Source organism: Momordica charantia (assembly GCF_013281855.1).
Source record: "Momordica charantia cultivar OHB3-1 chromosome 6 unlocalized genomic scaffold, Mcharantia_2.0 BLBB01000006.1, whole genome shotgun sequence".
Lineage (NCBI taxonomy): Eukaryota > Viridiplantae > Streptophyta > Magnoliopsida > Cucurbitales > Cucurbitaceae > Momordica > Momordica charantia.
This window is the reverse complement of record NW_028275164.1, coordinates 28,033,419-28,055,274: the sequence shown is the minus strand read 5'-3', so window position 1 is coordinate 28,055,274 and position 21,856 is coordinate 28,033,419. Positions and strand designations below refer to the sequence as shown.

General features: G+C 34.8%; 2 protein-coding genes and 1 non-coding gene across 6 annotated transcripts; 1 reads left to right on the top strand and 2 right to left on the bottom strand.

Moving 5' to 3' along the window:
• On the top strand, window positions 1–6,566 carry LOC111025891 (putative polyamine transporter At1g31830). Of its 3 annotated transcripts, XM_088125830.1 has the most exons (3): window positions 3,931–4,158; window positions 4,272–4,409; window positions 4,806–6,566. In XM_088125830.1, the coding sequence occupies exons 2-3, from the start codon at window positions 4,407–4,409 to the stop codon at window positions 6,252–6,254; spliced, it is 1,452 nt and encodes a 483-aa protein (XP_087981956.1). In that variant the 5' UTR covers window positions 3,931–4,158; window positions 4,272–4,406; the 3' UTR covers window positions 6,255–6,566. The 3 variants fall into 3 exon arrangements, with proteins under 3 accessions (XP_022159490.1, XP_087981956.1, XP_022159491.1); XM_022303798.2 differs by lacking the exons at window positions 3,931–4,158; window positions 4,272–4,409 and adding an exon at window positions 1–418; XM_022303799.2 differs by lacking the exon at window positions 3,931–4,158 and having other exon boundaries at window positions 4,218–4,409.
• A 1,641-nt stretch (window positions 6,567–8,207) lies between these two features.
• On the bottom strand, window positions 8,208–19,765 carry AFH14 (Formin Homology 14). 2 transcript variants are annotated; one of them, XM_088125828.1, is made up of 19 exons: window positions 19,608–19,765; window positions 19,154–19,293; window positions 18,324–19,027; window positions 18,002–18,223; window positions 16,176–17,851; window positions 15,669–15,795; window positions 15,415–15,486; window positions 15,173–15,271; window positions 14,540–14,581; window positions 14,376–14,456; window positions 14,247–14,297; window positions 14,080–14,161; window positions 13,367–13,461; window positions 12,935–13,006; window positions 12,708–12,824; window positions 10,570–10,638; window positions 10,416–10,482; window positions 8,664–8,931; window positions 8,208–8,577 (listed from the first exon to the last, which is right to left on the bottom strand). In XM_088125828.1, the coding sequence occupies exons 2-18, from the start codon at window positions 19,224–19,226 to the stop codon at window positions 8,798–8,800; spliced, it is 3,783 nt and encodes a 1,260-aa protein (XP_087981954.1). In that variant the 5' UTR covers window positions 19,227–19,293; window positions 19,608–19,765; the 3' UTR covers window positions 8,208–8,577; window positions 8,664–8,797. The 2 variants fall into 2 exon arrangements, with proteins under 2 accessions (XP_087981954.1, XP_087981955.1); XM_088125829.1 differs by lacking the exons at window positions 8,208–8,577; window positions 8,664–8,931; window positions 10,416–10,482; ... (1 more) ...; window positions 12,708–12,824; window positions 12,935–13,006 and having other exon boundaries at window positions 14,080–14,174.
• Window positions 19,766–21,687: 1,922 nt separating this feature from the next.
• Window positions 21,688–21,759, bottom strand: TRNAC-GCA (transfer RNA cysteine (anticodon GCA)). Its single transcript has one exon. It is a non-coding gene; the product is annotated as a tRNA-Cys (tRNA).
• Between the last annotated feature and the right edge of the window lie 97 nt (window positions 21,760–21,856).

Sequence of the window (21,856 nt, the reverse complement as noted above, 5' to 3'; positions counted from 1 at the left end):
ACTAATTGGCTACTATCTACAAAATTCTCTCTCTAATTAATTTTTCCTTATCAGTTTCTCTCTCCTCTGCAAAATTCGTATATGTGTGTGTGAATTATTTAGGGCCACTCAACTGCAACTGGATCGAGCAGATGAGCGAACTCCTACCAACATCTGTACCACGATCAATCAGAATCCATAATCCGATAGCTTCCTTATATATTAATTTCTTCTACCGAATTTCATGGTGACAGTCCGAGACGAACCGCCGACAGCGGATTCGCCGCTGGATCGGAAGCCACAGCAGAGTGCTTCCGCCGCACCGCCGGCGACGGAGCTTGGCCAGAACCAGAACCGATTTCAAGTTCCGCCGACCGCCACCACTTCTCCGCCTCCCTGCGAGACCGAAACGCCGACCGTCGCCGATTCCGACTGCCAGGTAACAATCGGTTCTGAATCGTACTCTGGAAAAGAAAACTCTGCTTTAATTTCTTCTTTCTTTCTGCCGATGCGATTTTTCTTTTCTTTTCTGGAGTTGATTTGATTTGTTAATTTGCGTCTTCGCCTTTTTTGAGTTTCTTCTACGCCACCGCTAGAGATGTCGATTAATCAGTTGGGATTCGGGAACGGAACGATTCTTTAGGCACGAACCGACATGTCGGCATCGTTTGCATTTTGAAATAGAAAAATGATTCCTACGAATTACGCAACTTCGATTTACCCTCCGAATCAAGGTCTTGCTTATAAAAATTAACGTTCCTATCTGTTATTATTATTATTATTATTATTATTATTATTATTTTATCTTATCTTCTGAAGATTAATTTGTTTTTATTCAATCGGTTTTTGGATTTCAACCAACTTTTTAGACGATGAATTTAAACATTAAAATTGTGATGAAAAACGGTCACTGTAAGAGTGAGTTTGTGGTGATATTTTAGAGTAGTAAAAGGTGGTTAAAGTAGCAGAAAAAAAAATTGCGATTGTAGCACAAAGAGATTCAATGAGAGTTGAGTTTGTGAAAATAAATTTTATATAATTATTTTTAATATTTAGTTGCACTCGTCAAAGTTCATATAATTAAAAATAATTTTGAAGGATTAAAATTACTCGGGATTTTTAAGGTCTTACCCAACTAAATATGTTCATGTTGTAAAAATATCGTTTTTTTAATAAACCATCTCTAACTCAATATCATTTTTTCTTTTCGAATACAACATGTGAAAGTGGATGATCAAACTCACAATCTCTTAATTTGATATGTCAATTTAAAAAAGATATTTTTTGAGAAAAATAAATAGACATTTCCAAAACGGTGGGCCCTACGCCAACGCTTTGAATTTGATAAGGATAGGGTCCACTTTGTCGTTGAAATTTTTGCCTCTATTTACTGAAAACAATTTACAAAATTCAAATTTATTATTTTTACTAAATAAATGCTTGCCCATAAACTTTTCTTGGAACATTTAAAACTAGGAATTATCGTTAAAAACCTTAATGGAGGATATGGATTTCGGAAAGGCCTGTATAGGAATTTCACCATATTATAAGTTCCGTCCGAAAAAGAAAAAAAAAAAAAATTCTCCCACGTGTATTTTTTATTTATGATTAAAAAAAAACTTGTTCCCTACTTTTACTAAACTTTAGTCTCTAAGATTTGGGCTTTGAACTCAGTTCATGAGATTTAGTCTCCACTTTTAAATAATTGCTAGCAATTTAGTTATTGAACTTTAGTAGGTAATAATTTAATATTTATAATTTAAAATTTGTAACAATTTAATGTCCCTACTGTGAGTGTCAATTTTTATTATAGGATAATTTAATATTTTTAATCTATAAACATATTTGTTATTCATCTGCATCTATAAGAAATCCTACTAAATCCTAATCATATTTTTATAATAGGGATTGAATGGTTATAAATTTTAAATTAGAGATACTAAATTATTACGAAATTCAGTTACTAATTGGAAGTATAAGTACTAAATCGTTACAGACTAAACTCAACGAATTAAATTGTTACTTCAATAAAAATATAAGGACCAAAAGTTTTTTTTAACTGTTTGTTTATTTATCTTAGACAAGAAAATAATAATATGTTTGAGGACTATTTGCCGTAGGAATCCCTTTTTGTACCAAAGTATATAGAAATGCATTTGTGGATACTTTGTTATTTTTTGTTCTCTATATTTTTCTTCTTTTAAAATAAAAACATCAGTTGACTTTTTAGAAAACAAATATTCAAACTTTTGCCATTTTGTCAATTTTATTATTATATGTGTAATTTACGAGTAAAAAAATAATAAAAATATAATTTTAAAAAGCAAACAATAAATCGTAACCCAAGTTTTAAATTTGTACGAAAATTTAATATATATATATATATATATATATTATTAAACACATCGATTTTTTTAAAATATAAAATAAAAAGGTTTGCATATTTATAGCAATTTACTCAAAAGAAAAGAAAAAAAAAAGACAGGACCTCCAAAAGGGAAAAGTGCCATAAAATTTGGAGAAGGTCCCAATTAATTTGTGATTAAGTGCATTTATTCTTTTATCCTCTTCCATTTATTTTCCCCAAATTTCTTATTCCATCATTTATTTTAATAAAAATTGCGAGTAGTAAATTTGTTTTATTTTTTTAGTACAATTCATTATTTAATTTTAAAGTATGCTTTAATATTCTGTTTAAGCCCAAAGCACAATATTTTAAATATATATTATTAAAATTATTTTTAGTTAATTTAGTGACACAATTTTATGATTTGGATTTAAATTATGATTAATATCATAAGAACATAATGTGGATTTCGAATCAGATCAAGTTAATTTTAGTAAGAATCTTTTATAATATACAACTATTGTCAATACGGTGTTTGTTTACTTTTTAATAAGAATCTTTCGTTCTATTTAATTACTATTGATGCATCAGTTGCTTACTTTTAATAAAAATATTTCATAGTATATAAATAACGTCCATTTGACATTTGATTAATCAATTTTGATTATCAAACCTAAGAAGTGATAGAAAGGAGACTAGAGAAAATAGTACAAGTTCTGCATACATGGTGAAACTTTACTTGTAGAGCAAGTCAAGCCATTGTGAGTGTTTACTCCAATAAAAATGTTTTATTGTGTCCTACTTTAAGGAAACTACTTTTTTTTTTCCTAACAAAAAAAATTTTCAAACTACTCATAAATTCAAAAATTAAAACCTCCAGCTGATAAGTCATTGTATATTATATTATTTAACATATTCTTGATAATCTTTTCAACAAGATTGAAAACTAGTAAAAGGTTGTAAAATATTCTACGACGACATGTTTCTTTGTTAGATGAGGAGATAAAATTTTAAACTTACAACCCATTAAGAGAGGCACTAATTTTCAACCATTTGAATTATATTAAAGTCGATACATCCACATCGGAAACATGACTCCACTTAAAATTCCTATATCATGTCCAATCATACAACAAAAATAGTAAGTATAGTATGAATACTTCAAAACGACAATTCCTTAAAGGTTGGGGCTAAATAGTAAATATATTATATTTCTTGAAAGTTCACAAACCTCAAAGCCTATAGTCTAAAACAAAAGGCTAAAAGTTCCCAACAAAAATAGAGCAATCTCAAAGTTTGAATTAAAATGAAATTAAAAAAAGAAATACATATTATAAAAAAAATTATCCTAAATGACATAAAATAAATATCTATTTATAAAAATATCATTACATTTTGTTTTTTTTTAAATATCACAAAAAAGACTTTTGATTATTCTCATGTGAATTGTGATCGTGTTATTTTTGTAAGATTTTAAATCAAATATTGTATATAATAATTAGGGGTGTAAGCGAGTCGGGGTCAGTATAATTTCAGATAGAACCAAAGCTGTTTGGATTAAAACCGACCCAACCTAATTGAATTGATTTTTCGATTCCTTACACCCTTGCATATTCTCCTTGTGCTATAATATTACCTCTCATTTTTTAAAACGGAAATTATATTTGTTTAAAATAAAAAGGATAAAGGAAAAATGGGGTAATTTCGGAATGTACGTAGAAACTGGGGCCCACTTGTTCTGACAAATCAGCGAAAGGTGGTGTATTGACGTGGCATACCAAGCTGCAAAATGGAACGAAGTGGAACCTCCAACAACACAAAAATTCTCACCGGTACAAATTTGGACATAATTTTACCACCAAAAAGAAAAGAAAAGAAAAGAAAAGAAAAAAATATATATAAAAGAGAATATTAAATTGGAGAATTTTGGAATTCTTTTGTTTAGATTCTGAGACTGAAACTCCCTCTGCACCGTACTGATTTTGAGGGCTCATCGGCGTAAGTTTTCTTCGTTGATTCGACGGCGAGGCGCTTTGGTTGCAGTAATGCATCCCTTAACTCCGGCGATTCGTTTTTCTTGATGGTTTGTTCTTTGATATCTTTCAATCTCTCGTCGCCTTAATTCTCTGTTTGCTCTTTTGTGTTTTTGTTGTGTTTTTCACCTTTTGCGTAAGATCCTGAAATTTGGTTGCGTTCCTTGTCTATTACATGGATTTTTGGTTTTTTTGGATGTTGCGTTTGGCTTTCGTTTCCTGTTTTGTAGTTTACTTATTTCGTTTGGAATTCTGTTTTGTGTTGTTTGTTCGTTTGTAATGTGAATACGGAATCGAGGTGCAGTTATGTGGTCTCTGATTAGTGTGAATTACGACTTCGATACGTGTTTGGAGACGTTAATCCAAGGGAACAGAGAGTTTTGACGTGAGATATTGAATTTAATCGTTCTTAAATGGTTCTTATGTGAATTCTGTGGTTTTTGCAGAAATTTAGAACTTCCCCAGCCAGACAAGCGATGGGAGAGCTCAATCGTGTAGAGTATGTGTCGGTTGGCGAAACGCCAACTCCTTCAGCTCATAATGTAAAGAAACTTTCCGTACTGCCACTTGTGTTTCTCATTTTCTATGAGGTTTCTGGCGGTCCATTTGGAGTTGAGGACAGTGTTGGGGCAGCTGGCCCTCTGTTGGCTCTTCTTGGGTTCCTGGTCTTTCCATTTATATGGAGTATTCCTGAAGCATTGATTACTGCTGAGATGGGGACTATGTTCCCTGAAAATGGTGGTTATGTTGTTTGGGTTTCTTCTGCCTTGGGTCCGTTTTGGGGGTTTCAGCAGGGATGGATGAAATGGCTTAGTGGAGTTATTGATAATGCTTTATATCCTGTGTTGTTTCTTGATTATTTGGAGTCAGAGATCCCAGCTCTTGGCGGTGGTTTTCCAAGAGTAGCTGCTGTCTTGGCTTTGACGGTGATCCTCACTTACATGAATTATAGAGGATTAACAATTGTTGGTTGGGTTGCGGTAGTCCTAGGTGTTTTCTCAATCCTCCCTTTTGCGGTTATGGGACTCGTGTCTATTCCCAATCTCCGGCCAGATGGATGGCTCGTGGTGAACCTGCGAGATGTTGACTGGAATCTGTATTTGAACACTCTTTTCTGGAATTTGAATTATTGGGATTCGATTAGTACTTTGGCTGGAGAAGTGGATAACCCAAACAAAACACTTCCTAAAGGACTGTTTTATGCTTTGATTTTGGTTGTTCTTGGGTACTTTTTGCCTCTTTTAAGTGGGACAGGAGCTATTCCGCTTAATCGTGACTCATGGACTGACGGCTACTTTTCTGATGTTGCCAAAATGATTGGAGGGGCTTGGTTGAGTTGGTGGGTCCAAGGGGCTGCTGCCATGTCGAATATGGGAATGTTTGTGGCTGAGATGAGCAGTGATTCTTTCCAACTTCTTGGAATGGCAGAACGCGGTATGCTGCCCGAGTTCTTCAGCAAGCGATCTCGTCATGGGACACCATTGATTGGGATACTGTTCTCAGCCTCAGGTGTTGTCTTGCTTTCATGGTTGAGCTTCCAAGAAATCGTAGCAGCAGAGAACTTCTTGTACTGTTTTGGGATGATTTTGGAATTCATAGCGTTCGTAAAGCTAAGGATTAAACATCCAGCTGCATCACGACCTTACAAGATTCCAGTGGGAACCGCTGGATCAATCCTGATGTGCGTCCCTCCAACAATATTAATATGCATAGTGCTGGCCCTTTCAACAGCCAAGGTGATGATTGTGAGTCTAGTTGCTGTGGCAATTGGCGTAATGTTGCACCCTGGTCTCAAGTATGTTGAAAAGAAGAGATGGCTCAAATTCTCAGTCAGTTCTGACCTCCCTGATCTTCATTTCGCCAACCGGGACCGCACAGACACCTTAGTATATTAATGCAATTTCCCTGGCCCCAGCTTCAAAGAAGGCTCGTTCGAAGATGCTTGCACTGTGTTGGAGATCTCATCTAAATCTATACCTGGCAGGCCAAAAATCTTGTAAGTTCAGTCTGTTTTAATCTGTGCTTAAGCTGTAGTGTTATCATATTTATCATCCTAGTTTTAGAATGATGATAGATAGAAAATCAGAAAAGAAGCAATCTCGGTTATTTAGATGAAGGTTCAATTAATAACACTGCTTGTTGAGTTCTAACCCCATGCTTCATTGTCCTTGAAACATTCCATTAAAATAAAAAATGCCTTCTGCACACACCTCTCTCTCTCCCTCTTTGGATTATTTTGAGAGATCATTAAAAGAATTGTGTTCTTTTATTTGTTTCATTTTAGTCTCTACTACAGTAAGGTTATTTCATCTCTCTGTTGTAGTATAGTTTAATAAGAAAATTGACAATAAATTGAAAGTACACAAATTTCATAGGGGAACCAAAAGGCTGAAAACAGTAGAATCCAAAGACTACAATTGTAAGTCTAATAATTCTTAATAGTAATTAGTAGCATTGATTTAAATGAATTTTTGCTCATTTTAGAAAAGAGTAAACAGTGGGTTTTATCTTTCTTTGAAAAAACTATTTACGTATTTGGATAAGTGATTGAAGTTTTTGAAAGACAGCGGCTGCTATTGAATGAATGAGACTCTTCTGAATTCAAGTCGACAAAAAGGGGATTTTTCTCTCTTTCTTTTTCTTTATTATTATTATTATTTTTTTTTTAATTTTGACTTTGACAGATTTTTGTGGAATATGTCTCAAGATTGAAAAAGATTTGCCCCCTCACCAACCAAAAAAAAGGAAGAAAAAGACAGACCGTGTAATGGAAAACCCATTCAAATTCATTTTTGTGTATGGTGAATTGAAACATCTATTTTTTTTTTTAATTTTCCATCTCCACATTTATTGAACTCTAAAAAAACAAAAATAAAAAAAAGTTACCAAGTTTAGTTATGTAGTTTTAAAGACTTAGATATAAAATAAAAAATTTATAGACATATTAGACATAAAAGTTTGGAGGAGAATTATCAGATATTTTTACAAATTTTTGAATCAGAAAACTATTTAAAATATTGTTTTTGAACAAGCTTTAAATTCAATGATTTTAGAGTGACAATGTATAGAAAATAGTCAACATGCACATTTACTAAAATATCTAACCCGTTTGAAAATCTGATAAAAAAGTAGTTTTCTATATTTTAATTATAAAAATAATGATTCGATAAAGAAACAGTAATTTTTTAAAAATTTTATTGAATATCTGCCCCATGCAAATAATTGAGTGACAAGGTATAGAAAAGTCAAAATGCACATTTACTAAATTATCTAACCGAATATGAAAGTCTAAAGGCCCGTTTGAAAATCGATCGATGAAGCTAACCGAGTTGACTAAGAATCAATCGTTTACCTCGACTAACGACTTTGGACCAAAACAGATAACCCCACTTGTTGTACTCAAAAGGATAAAAACAGTCATTTGATAAAGAAGTTTTCAAAAAGTTAGAGTCACTGCCCTAATAATACATTGGCTATAGATTGAACATCTGTATAAGTAGATTTTGATTTAATGATGTATGACAACATGCCATATTATTCTAACTCCTTTCAATAACTTCTCACTCTGTTCCAACGTCAAATTTTGACCCAAGAATTATGATCACAACAATACGAATTTTCATCTCTCTATGATCCAATATTTTTATTACTTATTACTATGACATATTTAATCTAAAAAAAATTGATTTATTCGACAGTAGCGGTAATTCCAATACGAGTTTCCGCAAAAGAAGTCACAAAAGTACTTATCTACTGTCAAAAAATTTGAGCACAAGGCCAAAGTTATCCCATAAAACGACCGATATTGCAATCGTTTGAAGGGAGGAAGAGAGAATTGGATTTTGAGATGTTGGCCTATACAACAATTTAACATTAAATTCTGACCTATCTTTACAATAAATGTGAGTCAACTGAACTACCAAAATATGATGCGATATCAAAAGTGTGATATATCAATGATATTTACCTGTACAAAGATCATAGCTCTACTTTCGCTTTCTTAACAATTGATATATGAAGATGTTGCTACTTGAGAAGTTTTGTTACCATACTGACAATGTAAAGTTGAGATCAACAGGGCTCAAGCATTGTTAGTCAAATGGCAACCGCTTCCCGAGTCGGTAAACGAGGTGTATTTACAAAGTACGATGTTGATGAAAGAAATGGCAGTGCAAGACGGCGAAGGCCGACTTGGAAACAAAATTGCCTCATGTTCAGCTGTCAAATACATAAACAGACATATATAAGTCAGCCTGCCAAATCTTAAGAATGCCTATTACTATGCCATTTATTCAGAAACTTACCTTGATGGAAGTCCATGAATCTCACGCATCTGATATTCGAGTTCGCACCACTTCTCTTCCGGCATTTAACTCAATTAATCCATGAGGCTAATCTGGCACACTACCTTCTTCTCTACAAAAAACATAATATGGTCTCACTTTGCTTTAACCGAACTTCGTTCTTTCATCGCTTCCTTCTCGATTTTTTTCTTTTCAGCATCAGCCTGCCTTTCATTTTCTTCTCGTGATTTCTTGAACATCCTAACGAAGACTATCAAAATTTGAGTCACTGCAAAGAAAAAGCCAGCAAATTCGTTAGCATATGCAATGAAATAATCTAGGAAAATCTCAATGAGATAACCAAGTTCATCTGCCTTCACTTCATGTAAGGTTATCTGAGAGAGAGAATAGAATCCAAACAAATGAAGTTGAGAGATATTAGATATCCAATATATGAATTAAAGTTACCCAATCCACCCGCTTAAACTTTTGGTGGAGAATGGCACCAATAAGGAACATAACTTTATAAACTATTCTAGATAAAATAAGTCAATTGTGGTTACCACAATTTTGCTGCATAATTAAGCAAATAACGTTTCTGTTTAGACTACTTCAAAGAAAAACTTGATTCAAAACAGAAAAGATTTACAATTTTCCTTTGACAACTTTTAAGCCATCGATATAACTTGCTTTTCTTACAAGTCCTCACATGATCAATCTGATTTCAATTCAATCCTCGACTAAAACTTTATCTTTAATTATAAAGACAACTCAATGAAACAGTAATGCTTATGTTATCTGATCAAACTTTTCTCGTGGCAGTATCATCCACATGACCAAAAGCACTTATAAATCATGCAAACTCCACTGCAACTCCACCAATACAACTCGTGCTCAATAACCTCCTCTTATCTTAGACTAGTTTTGCACATAAGAACGATAATTGGAAACTTAAATTCATTGTCCTCACATCAACTAATCCAACGCATGGTTCAAACATACCACTGAGAATGTTGAGAATTGGCATGGTACAACATTGTTTGCAATTCAACTGAGAAATTTTTTCCTATTCATATTTGCCTCATAGCTGACACCCTACCTCGCTCCCAAGTCTTATTTATTTCTCAATGATTGGGTACTTCCAGGGATCATCATCTGGCTACCTACATAGCTACTTGCACAGGAATTAGGATAACAATCTGATTGAACACTCAACTCTGGATATTCCTGCAGTACCATGGCCTCCCAATCCAGTTGAAATTTTCTTATTTCAAATGGTAGGAATAATTACTATTATTAAAATAACTTTCACTATTAGGCAATTTTTTCGTTGATTATATATTAATATCACTCACATGTATGTAGGCCTGAATTTTTGTAGTTAATAACCTGACCCAGCACATACATAAGTTGTGTATTAAATTATTGCAGACTACACAAACTTAAGTTGTTCTCTTGTGGTCGAGGTTGTATGGCAGTAATTCTGAGGAGGCTAGTTTTGGATGGATTCCATGAATCTTGATGATTTTAAGTCACAATTTATGGTGGCTGGGTTTCACTTCTATTCAAATTGATAGTCGAGAAGGTGTTGATTTTTGCCTGCCAATATTAACCATTGTCTAGGTTTCTAAAAGGAATCACTTAAATTCCCACGTGAAGTTATTTTTTCATTGAGACTTTAACCTTGATTTCCCATGTAAATAGTAAACTCTTTTTCTCATTTTAACTACGTGAGTAAAAAATTATGCATCTGAAATATAAAATTCATAAGACCTTGCTCAAAGGGGCACCGAGCTGGATCCTCGCCGAAGTACTGGGATAATGAATCTGCATTTCTCCCCTGCATAAAATAATATCAGCTTCGGGAGGGGGGGGGGGGGGGGGTGTGTACACTTTCTAGAATGAAAATTTTGCTAACTTGACTTACCACTTCAGAATATAAGGAGATAAGTCCCCTTACTTCAGCTTCGGCAGTATCAAGAAAATTTTTCAGCACCTGAAAATAACAACTTCTCAAGAACCCTAAATTTTTTAATAATGAAAAGAAGATAATTACACTAATATGGGAAGAAAATAAAACTTGAGGACAACGTCTAGCATGCACACATTGATATAGAAGAAAGTAAGATTCATATCAATGTTCAGGATCTCATGAGGCCTGTTTCATTCGAAGAGTTCAGAATGAGAAGATTTCTGTTCATGAGAAAAAGAGTTGGAGGAAGAGGTCGTTATGGAGCCAACGATATCAAGATTGATATGAAAATTAGTGCAGACTAAACATGATGCTAGAGTCTTAGTAATCAGAAAAAGATGTCTGCCCCAAGTGTTAATTTTGTAATTGTCATCATTTTATTTTGTTTAGTAAGTAGGATTGGTTATAAGGGTAATCCAGTTTACCTTAAATGATAACTATTGTAATCTTAATGCTAACCTAATTATAACGGTAGGGCTTCCCATTTATTAATCATTGAGAATCAATCAAATAAATCTTTATTTTGCCTTAGCTCTCCACCTATTTTCTTGTGCTTATAAACCCATCCGGAATTTCTTATGGAAGGGTTCAAACAATAAGGGGGGGAAAAACTTAGTAAGGTGGGATCAGGTTCAGAAACCTCATGAAGAAGGTGTGCTGGGCCTTTACAGCATCAAAGATAAGAACAGAGCTTTTCTTGCCAAATGGAATTGGAGATTTTTCTCAGAGGACAATGCACTTTGGAGAAGAGTGATCGAGGATAATTATGTCATTACTGATCATCGAAATCCTTCCAGCAATCGTTCCCTTGCGTCTGCCAAAGGGCCTTGGAGAGATATTGACAAGCACAAATCACTGATTTCGGAAAGAATTGCGTATAAGGTGGGCAAGGGTTCTCTCCCTATCTTTTGGAAAGATGTTTGGCTTAAAAATTAGCCTTTATGCCGTACTCATCCTCTACTTTTTGCTCTACACAACAGGAAATCTGATTCTGTTAAAGAGTTCTGGTCCTATTTGGAAAGAACATTATCACAAGAAGATTAAATTCTTTCCAGAGCAACTAGCGCTCATGCCATAAACACTCAAGACAAGCTTCAAAGGCAAATGCCCTTTATCTACGTCTCTCCTCATTGGTGTATCTTGTGCAAGCAGCATAGGGAATCAATTGGGCATGTTTTCGTCTCATGCAAGTTTTCCCCTAGCTTTTGGAACAAAATCATTTCCCCTCTTCAGTTGGTTGGTTGCTCTTCCTACAAATATGCACCTTATATCGGCATCGCATCTACCCTCACTGATCATCCCTTCAAGAACGAGAAACTATGTCTTTGGTTACATTTTGTACGGGAGTTACTGTGGTCCATTTAGATGGAAAGGAATCAGAGGATCTTCCAAGATAAGAAACGCTCACTTCACAATATTTGTGAGTCTATATTTTTTTGGTTATTTCTCGGTGTACATACTAACTCTCTTTCATCATTATAGTTTCGCTTCTTTATTATCTAATTGGAGAGCTTTTTTTGTAACCCCATATCGAGTTCTCTCCCTCTTTTGTAATCTAATTTCATCTTATCAATGAAATTTTTTCCTGAAAAAAAATATTCTTGTGATGATATTTTCAGAAGTTACTATAATAACTATTATAAATCATGACATTTGGAAACTTGATACACGGTAAGAATACATGTAATCCAAACATATACATAGAAAATGTTGTTTACAAGGAGATGCTCACATATGATAAGTTAACATAACACGTTAATTACAATTAAATGTTAAATTAAGTTCTATACAATTAATACCTTTTTAATCAACAGAAAGCATTAATAAGTTGAATTGTGTGGTAGTTGGTTTTTGCTTTTCTCTTTTTGGAGGTGGTTGTTAAAAAAAAAAAAAAAGTTGAATTGTGTGACGTGCATGTCTTGCAATTCATAAGAATATCTCAACTATTTGGACTTGCTATCATTTCATGAGAAGAAAGTAACAAACCTAAACACTGAGCAGTAAACGATTTGAAACTTATTGAGCTCATGAATATATATGATAACAAGTAACCAGATTCCTAGCAAGAACCAAATGAATGTTAAATTTCACACCTCCCGGAAACCAATGGAGATGGCACCATCATTTTCTGAAGCAGTTAACTCTTGCTCCACTTTTTCAAGACCTCTACTCACTGCTTGCATTTCTTCAGCCAATGCTTTCAATTGAATCTAGTTTAATAAAATTCAATTAAATTAGATAAAAGAAGCAAGCAAACGTGCACCTAATTCATAGATTAGATATATTGCTAGAACTAGAAAATTGCAGCACAGAAACATACCTTAGAGGCAGCTTCTAAATGAAGAAGGTCCTTGTCAAAATCTAGTAACTCTGGCATTTTCTCTGAAAGGAGCTTTTTTTTTTTGGGAGGTGGGGGTGGGGGGGAATTTAGGCAAACTGACAAAGATCGAAATAAAATAATAACAGGGGAGTTCAGCCAAAAAGATTACAACACTAATGAAACCAGTAGAAGGAACAAGACAGATTTAAATGCTAATCTTTGGAAAAATATAAATGAACTCCCAATAAATAGAAGAACTGTGACAATGATTTTAAAGAGACGTGGACAAACTATTTATAGTTGCATACTTGACACAAATGTCGACCAAATAAATAGAAACATATTCATCTGAAATCATCTGTTATAGATCAGAATTTTGGTAAAAGAAACAACCTAATTGTACAAGCACGGACAAAAAGTATCTAGATTTACCTTACATAAATAATGCATCAAAGTCATTTTGTTGTTTCTTGCACGAGTATCAGACAATTTAAGGAGGCTGTCCAACTTAAAACCAATAGCAGAGCCTGCAATGCAAACGCAAAGATAAATTTGTCAAAGTACACATTAGACTGGCAAGCAAAGCCTTGCCTGCTTCCTCTTCTCTTCACAAACTGGACACATGCTCTCAAGCGTGGACTGAACAGTTTGCATGATTGATTAATTGGCGAAATATATAAGTGATTACCCTTAGACCGGAGAGAATGTATGCTTGAGAGACACACACAGAGAAAGGATCAAGTGAACAACCAAGAAGCATGGAAGAGTTCAGAATTGGAAGATTGTTGTTCATGGGAAAAAGATTGGAGGGAGAGGTCCTTATGAAGCTAATGATATCAAGATTGATATGAAAGCCATTATTGCAGACTAAATATAATGCCGTGGTCTTAGTCATCAGAAAAGAAGCAATTTTCACATCATTTCATTGAGAGTTTCATAGCTCTTTGGTGTTGAAAGAAAAAGCAAAAATCCTTTAAAAGTGTGCCACTGAAGCTTTCTTCCGGGTGGTCTTTGGTTGGAAAGAAATCAAAGAGTCATTGAAGACAGAATTCTTTTGTTAGTATTTCCAATTGGTCTATCACAACTTAAGAATGTCTTTAACAAGACTATATAGAATAAAATGGAAATAAGGATGAGATATCTACCTCGAGTGGTACCCTGGTTCAATGCATTTCCCAGAGTAAGAATTGTTTGCATAATCTGACGCAATTTTGCAGATTCTTTTACCTGTTACTTCAAACTAAAAAATAAATATGGTCTAAAACATATTTGATATGATTCGCTTTAAAAACATTAATAAGTGGAAGGGTACCTCTCTTGTAGCATCATTTATTGTGTTCAAATTATACCTCAAATCATTCACCTGTCCAAAATTAGAGCTAAAATGGTTTACTGCAGGTAAATAGCATAAAAGCTTTTGTGAAACAATTTGACAACGGACCTGACTGGAGAAGGTGATTTTGAAAGCAAATACTCTTAACTTGGACTCTATTCGTGGAACCTTCATTAGCTCGAGAAAAAACTGGAAAGGCACGAAGTAGCATGTGTTACAGAAATTACATCGGGGCTTATGCATGGTAAACAAATTGGATGCAATTTAAGTACCTGCTCACACTTTCCAAGCATTTCTCTGTCACCAGTATAACTCTGGAAATATGCACATGTTGAATCATTGTCAGGAAAAGGAAACAATTAAAAATTTCATATGGCTTTTAAGGATCTTTAGACAAAAAGAGACATCTAACTCAGACATAATGCTTGCACAATGATCAATGAGCAATTGGTACACCCGATGTTTGAATGTCGTGAGTTTTAAGTTATGGTGGTCATCTACATTCTAGATAAGATGTCAAAAATCCAACAAGCTTGTTGATGCCAAGTGTTGTAAGGTCAAACGCTTCTCTTGTAAGATGAGTGAAATTTCATGTAACAAAAATAATGCTAAAATTTAATATATATGAATAAATCCATAACTAGTTGGAATTGCAAAACCTAACAGGAGGAAAATGTGGAACTAATTTGAAAAAAGTAACCCTCATATGTTGTTCAATGGACTACTGCTAGATAACTAACCAGACTTTTAATTTTTACATACAAATTTCACAACTGCTAAGATTCGCCAGATTCATGGCGACTTCAACCCAACCGCAGTATAACATTTGATAGAGTCACCAAAATTTTTGGAATGACAAAATGTAGTAATATGTACAGTGAGAGAGTAAGGTGGGAGGGAAGTACCCTTAATGTTTCCATCTCTTCCCTCGTAGGACAAAACTTAATGAGATTCTCGACCTGGTCAATATCAAGAGCAGAAGAATCCAATGCAAGAACTGAATTCTGCAAAAAATAAAACTAAATTTGTTACCAAACTTAACTTGATGATGCAGAGAAATCATAATCTTGGAGAAAGCTAATTTATGTTCAAACCCATCAACCCAAATAGCAAACTATGAAACATAATGGAAAGAAAATTCACTTACTATCATATCCGGAAGAGGAATCTTTATTTTTGAGAGCATTATTTCACAGTTGTATGCTCTCCGCAAGTCAACCTGACAAAATGATACAGAACCACGTCACAAATTTGACCAGAAAAACCAAGTAAATAGGGGGAAATGACCAAATGCTCCAGCCAACTTCCCTCATTGAGCTTCATGAATCAAAATCATAAGAAGGAAATGAAATTAAAAAAATTATGCCGAGGAAGAATAAGAAAGAATGAAAAACAACTAACCAGTTGCACTTTTTCAGGTTTGTGGATGTTGGAACCACGTCGTCCTCCACCTTTACTGCCACTTCCATCTGAAGCAGAGGCAGCTGAGAATAGACTTTCAAGTTCAGAGATGTCTATTTCTGGGGCCCTATAAGATCATCATTTGGATTCTTGGAATGAGAATGATAGGAACCCCTATGCAACTCAATAATAATAACACAGCCAAAGAAGCTACGAAAATTGAAGAGAGAAAATAAGGGACAAAAACTAATACAAAAGACAACCAGCAAATATAAAACAAAGAAACCTAGAATAGGTTCCAAAAAATAAAGTGCATATGAAGACTTTCTTAATTTAGGAAATGGATAGATCGAAGCAAATAAAAAAACCTTTTTTAATTTTCCAAAGATAAGATTACGATAGTTTCATCAATAATTTGAATTCGCCATTGAATAAAGTATATGCTCTACAATCTTAAACACCAATGTGGATCATCCAATCAGTAGAAAACTCAAAAAGTTCATGCACCTTGATTGATTTTCTTGCTTTTGGGAGTCGGCCCATAAACTCCCCTGCATTGCTCGAGTAACTTTTACCCAGTGCAATGGTTTTAAAGTGGTTCTCTTTGGAGCACTTACAGCTCCTGTAGCAACTCGACCTCTACCTTGAGTTGTTGATCCAAGAGAACTTTTCCCCCTTCCAACAGAAGGAGGGGGCGGTGGTGGCACATTTGGACCTCTTGATCCAGGGGGAGGGGGTGGCATTGGTGTAGCACCATGACTTGTCAATGGAGGATGAGCATTGAAGGGCTTTGCTGGTGGAGGAGGTGGGGGAGGTTTGGTTGGTTTAGTACCATGACTTGGTAGCTCAACACCGGGAGGTTTTGGTGGTGGAGGAGGTGGAATTGGTGTCACACTACGATTTGATTGCGTAGGCGGAGGTGGAGGCGGAGGTGGAGGAGCACTAGATGATTTTGAAATGGGAGGTGGAGGTGGAGGTGGAGGAGCACTTGAAGATTTCGGAATAGGAGGCGGAGGTGGAGGTGGAGGAGCACTTGAAGATTTCGGAATAGGAGGCGGAGGTGGAGGTGGAGGAGCACTTGAAGATTTTGGAATAGGAGGCGGAGGTGGAGGTGGAGGGGCACTTGAAGAATTCGGAATAGGAGGCGGAGGTGGAGGTGGAGGACCAAAAGATCTCTGAATAGAAGGTGGAGGAGAAGGAGGAGGAGCACTAGAAGGTTTTGGAATTGGAGGCAGAGGAGGAGATGGGGTAGCACCAGAAGGTTTTGGCACTAGAGGTGGAGGAGCACCAGAAGATTTTGGAACAAGAGGAGGTGGTGGAGGTGGAGGAGCACCAGAAGATTTTGGAACAAGAGGAGGTGGCGGAGGTGGAGGTGGAGGAGCATCAGAAGATTTAGGAACAGGTGAAAGTGATGGTGTCAAAGAGGTGGTAATAGAATCATTACTAGGAGAATACTGAGGTGGAGGTGGAGGTGGAGGTGGAGGGGGTCTCCCATACATTGCTTGGAAGGTAGAATTAGAGCTCGTGGAAGTTTCCACATGAGATTCATTGTGAGATAGAGAAGGAGGCGGTGGTGGAGGTGGAGGAATCACTTTAATAGTGGGTGTCGGTTTATCTGAGACAAGTTCCTCACTAGCATTAGTAAATGGTAGATTTGGTAGAGGCATTAGAGAAGAACTCATAGGAGGGGGCGGGGCCAAGGAACCAAAAGAAACGGGTGGAGGTGATGAAGAGGGTAGAGATTCTTTAACCAAGAAAACCTTATCTGAATCTTCATCAAGAGTTTGAGGAGATTCTGATGAAATATTCACTTCATTAGCACTAATTTTACCAGACAATAATTCAGAAGAATCTACAATAGCAGGCTTTGTAATAATATCAAATATTTCATCCGAACTATCGGCAGTGCTAGACGTATAATTTTCCTCTTCAGAATCCACAGGGGAGGAATATGAACTTGTTCTATTTTGCAATCTTGACAGTTCTTTCACATCACTCAAGACAGAAAGATTCTTGAGTAGCCACAAGGCAGCATCATCATTGCTATCAATCCAGTCGGCACCACTAAAAAGTTCTTGGACTCTAGAAAAAGCTTCAATTGGCAATCCACCTTTCTCTTCACCATTCAAAATTGTGATCGGAGCCCTTGCAGGAGAGATGCTTTCTATCTCCCCAAACAAAACCTAATTTAGAAGGCAGTTAATTAGATGGGCAGCTTAAGAGAAAAAATAACTCATCAAATTGGAGTTCTTGGGATGTTAATCTCTTAAAGGAACAAATAGTAAAAGCAAGAAATTCATTAGTGAGATTCCCATGACTGTTAAAATACGAACCTCAGCTCGAAAGCCTTTTGGATACCGCTCCTTTGAATCCCAAAGAATGTCCAAATTTTCAGAGTTCAGCATCAGTATGTTTGATCTGATAAATGCTGTATTGAACATAATACGAAACATCATGACTTCCCTTTCTTGTTCCAATTCCAAATGTGAACACTCCAACACTACATCTCCTTGAACCAAACACTGCACATCTATTTTAATCACATCGCAATCTGCCTGCAGTCAAAACATCCATCTTTCATGGTTGACACATCTAAAGGATATGAGGTTTACAAGATCAAAGTAGAAATTCGGTTTCAGTATGTAAAACTTTAACCTGATGGTAGTGACGGAGGGTCTTGTTCTTCTTGGGCATGGAGAAAATCATCTGTGTGGAAAGCCCACCCTTGCTGAAAAGATTCCTCCCAAAAATACGAATTACAGGTCTGCATCCATTCTGAGAATCAAAACCCGGAATGCCACGAAGAATTACACAATCTAAAGAAAGTGCTCGCTCGGGCGGTGGCCACTCTGAGACTATATTTCTCCTTGCAACATATTGCAAGTAGCGAAGCTGAGATGGGAACGGATTTAATGGTGACAAGAGCTGCAAAAACCCTTTGGGGGCTTCTCGATGTACAATTTCAAGAGTTTTCCTCTCACCACTGTGCAATTTTCTATAAATCAAAAAGCTAGACAAAAGGAAAGCTAAGAGTGGCCAACCTCCCCTCTCGCAGTGGAGAAGAATGATATTTTGTTGATTACCAAGCAGAAGCCAGCTCTCACAAACACGGAGGAAGTGCTGTATCAAGGACAGTGGAAGAAGAGGGCAACCTTCATATTGTCGAGGATAATCCATCACAGTGACATCATATTCACACAACATTTCTGAAAACTGGCTCCTTTTCTCCCCTTCACGAAAATTAAATGCAAGGAAGGAAGAGTCTGGGAATTCTTCATGTAATTCGTTGACAATCCCATGCAGATATATTTGGTACATACCATCGGGTAACACTTCAGTGGAGAAGCACGAATCAAAAACTGCACAAATTCACGAAATTGACAAGCGAATAAGGAACTATTTAGCCAAGCTCACGATTACCCATATTGCAAAATCAAAACACAAGAAGCGGTAATTCAATAATTGCAATAAAGATTTTCACTTACTATACACTCGTTCAACAAATTCCAGCAACCCATCTGGGGGTCTTCTGTAAAAAAACCTACTGAGGAGGGACATTTCGATGAATATGAATATAATTACATGCGAGCATACACCACGGAGCTAAGGGCTGCAACAGGAGAATCTGAAAGCGGAATTAAATTTTCCCAATTCCACAAGAAAGCGTCAATCATTAGTCCATTTAAAGAAGTTTTAGCAACCAAAACCATTCCTAACTCGAATTAGTGGGTTAGTAGAGCTACAAAACATGGTATTGTAATTTGTAGTCTCAATTCTCAAACATTGGAGAAATCAAACGGCATTACAATGAGACCTATGAATGGGAAGGGAAATTCCGGATAAAGGCAGCAGAGAATATTCCTAATGACGAATGAAACGCGGAATCATAGAAGAAAAGTAGACAAAAATAAAGAAAATTAGAGAAGACAAGAGTGAAACCTGGGCGCATCGAGGGAGCGGTGGAGGAGAAGGAAGCAGAGGGAGAGGGAGAATTGGGAAATTTTTTAGAATTTGAAAAATTGAAAGAAAGAGGACCCCACGCCGCCACAACCTCCAACTCCGGCTGATTATTATCAACATCCGCTTCTTTTACTCCACTTCAATTTCTCTATTGTTTTTCTCTCTCTTTTTTTTAATATTAATTATTTATACCTCTTTTTTATCCAATCGATTTGGATGCTGTTTGAAAATTGTTTCAATATAACAACACGAGTATAATAGAGTATAATATAAAGGTTAAAACTCGGTCGGTAAAGTAACAATTTAGTACCTGAAATGTAATGATTTACTTTAAATACTTCCAAATTATTAACCATTTATTTATTGAACCTTAATATATAACAATTTAGTTATTATAATTTAAAGTTGGTAACAATTTAGTCCTTATCGTTAATTTTTTTTTTGTTAAGTTTTTTATATATGTAGATTGATAAACTAAATAGGACCAAATATATTTATAAATTAGAAAGATTAAATTGTTATATGATAAATTTTAACACTTAAATTTTAATAAACTTTTTTACGGCAGGGATTAAATTGTTACAAATTTTAAATTATATGGACTAAATTATTACAAGCTAAAGCTTATGGACTAAATTTTACTTCAGTAAAAGTACAATGACTAAATCATTATAAACTAAAGTTCATGGATTAAATTGTTACTTTAGTAAAAGTGTATGGACTAAATATGTTTTTTAAACTATCTTAAATTAATAATGATGTCTAATATTTTTGTGTCAACTTGAATATAGTTCAACTATCTCTGACCAAAAGATCATCATTTCGAAATTCTATTCACTTGTATTAAAAAAAAACTATTTTGTATCATGAGATTTTTTTAATCCTCTATTTTCAAAGCAAACCATTTTAGTATATAAACTTTGCAATTATCTATCATGGGGATTATATTTTAAAAAGTGACTATTTTGATTATTTCATTTTATTTGTTTGTTTCATTTTTTCGATTACAGTTTTAGCACGACATTACACTCAATAAATTATATTTTGTATTAAAGAGTTTGCATTGTGAATACAATTTGCATAAAATTTCCAAACATAAACACAATAAAATGATATTTTTAAAAAATACAAGGCTCGTAATCTATATTGTCAGAATATAAACATTAAAATAGATAAAAGTTAGAAGTGCATAAACCAAATTGACATTTGAAATTACATGAATCAAAACGAACCAAAGTTGAAAATACCTGACTATTATTATATAAACCCATTATTGATATTTAAAAATGTCTATTTCTTTTTCTAATTGATAGCAGCGAAAGCTTTACCCAGTATATTTTTTAACGTGGGATTTTCTTCCTGTTTAGGATTATTTTTGAAGTCCCTTCCTATTTTGTTTGAGATATTCAATTTTATTGCCTATGTTTTATGTTTACTTTTCGACAAATATTTTATCGTTCTTTTTCTTTTTTTGAAAAAAAAAATCAATAAGGCCAAATTAAACACCCATTGCGACAAAAACCAATTCATTCATCGGGAAGCTAACATTACATAACAATCACATACATGGTAAGAATTGCGTGTTAAGAATGAATAAATCACTGCTCAACCCAAAAACTTAAGCTGATAGATTGGATAAATTTAAATCAATTACAGACATCTAACATTGTGCTCGAAAGAGAATTTTATGAAATTTGGTTAGAAGATTGGCATAACAAATATCGAGTACTTTCTCACATGAGTCCGTAGTTTTCTTGTTTTATATGTTATTTTTTTATTTATACGAGGAGAAAAACAAAGAAAGTATATATATTATCTGCAATTAGAATAATTGAACAAAGTAAATAAAATATCTTAGCCTAACTCAAGAATAAGGGGTGAGTTTACTTTTTAATATTGGATTTTAAAAAGTGTTTTAACTCTTTTCTAAACACTATTTGGATTGCTTTGCTACAAACATGGGCCCAATACAATAAATATGGCCCAATATTAGACGTGGCCCGCGCCTTTTTTTCCTTTCTTTTTCCGGAGTATACAATATATAATAAAATTGCAAAAAAGGGCCCAACCGGGTTCGAACCGGTGACCTCTTGATCTGCAGTCAAATGCTCTACCACTGAGCTATAGACCCACATGTTAACACGAGTCAGATTTTATATTGTTTATTAAAATTTGATATTATGTTTTCATCCTGCAAGCTATTTAGTACCATACATAGTTTTTTTTTT

Coding starts and splice junctions, on each gene's coding strand:
- LOC111025891 (XM_022303798.2), top strand. CDS start 224: ATGGTGACAGTCCGAGACGAACCGCCGACAGCGGATTCGCCGCTGGAT. Junction 419..4,805: donor TCGCCGATTCCGACTGCCAG/GTAACAATCGGT, acceptor TGGTTTTTGCAG/AAATTTAGAACTTCCCCAGC.
- AFH14 (XM_088125828.1), bottom strand. CDS start 19,226: ATGTCCCTCCTCAGTAGGTTTTTTTACAGAAGACCCCCAGATGGGTTG. Junction 15,272..15,414: donor TTCCTCTTCCGGATATGATA/GTAAGTGAATTT, acceptor TATTTTTTGCAG/AATTCAGTTCTTGCATTGGA. Junction 14,582..15,172: donor AAGAGATGGAAACATTAAGG/GTACTTCCCTCC, acceptor GCATATTTCCAG/AGTTATACTGGTGACAGAGA.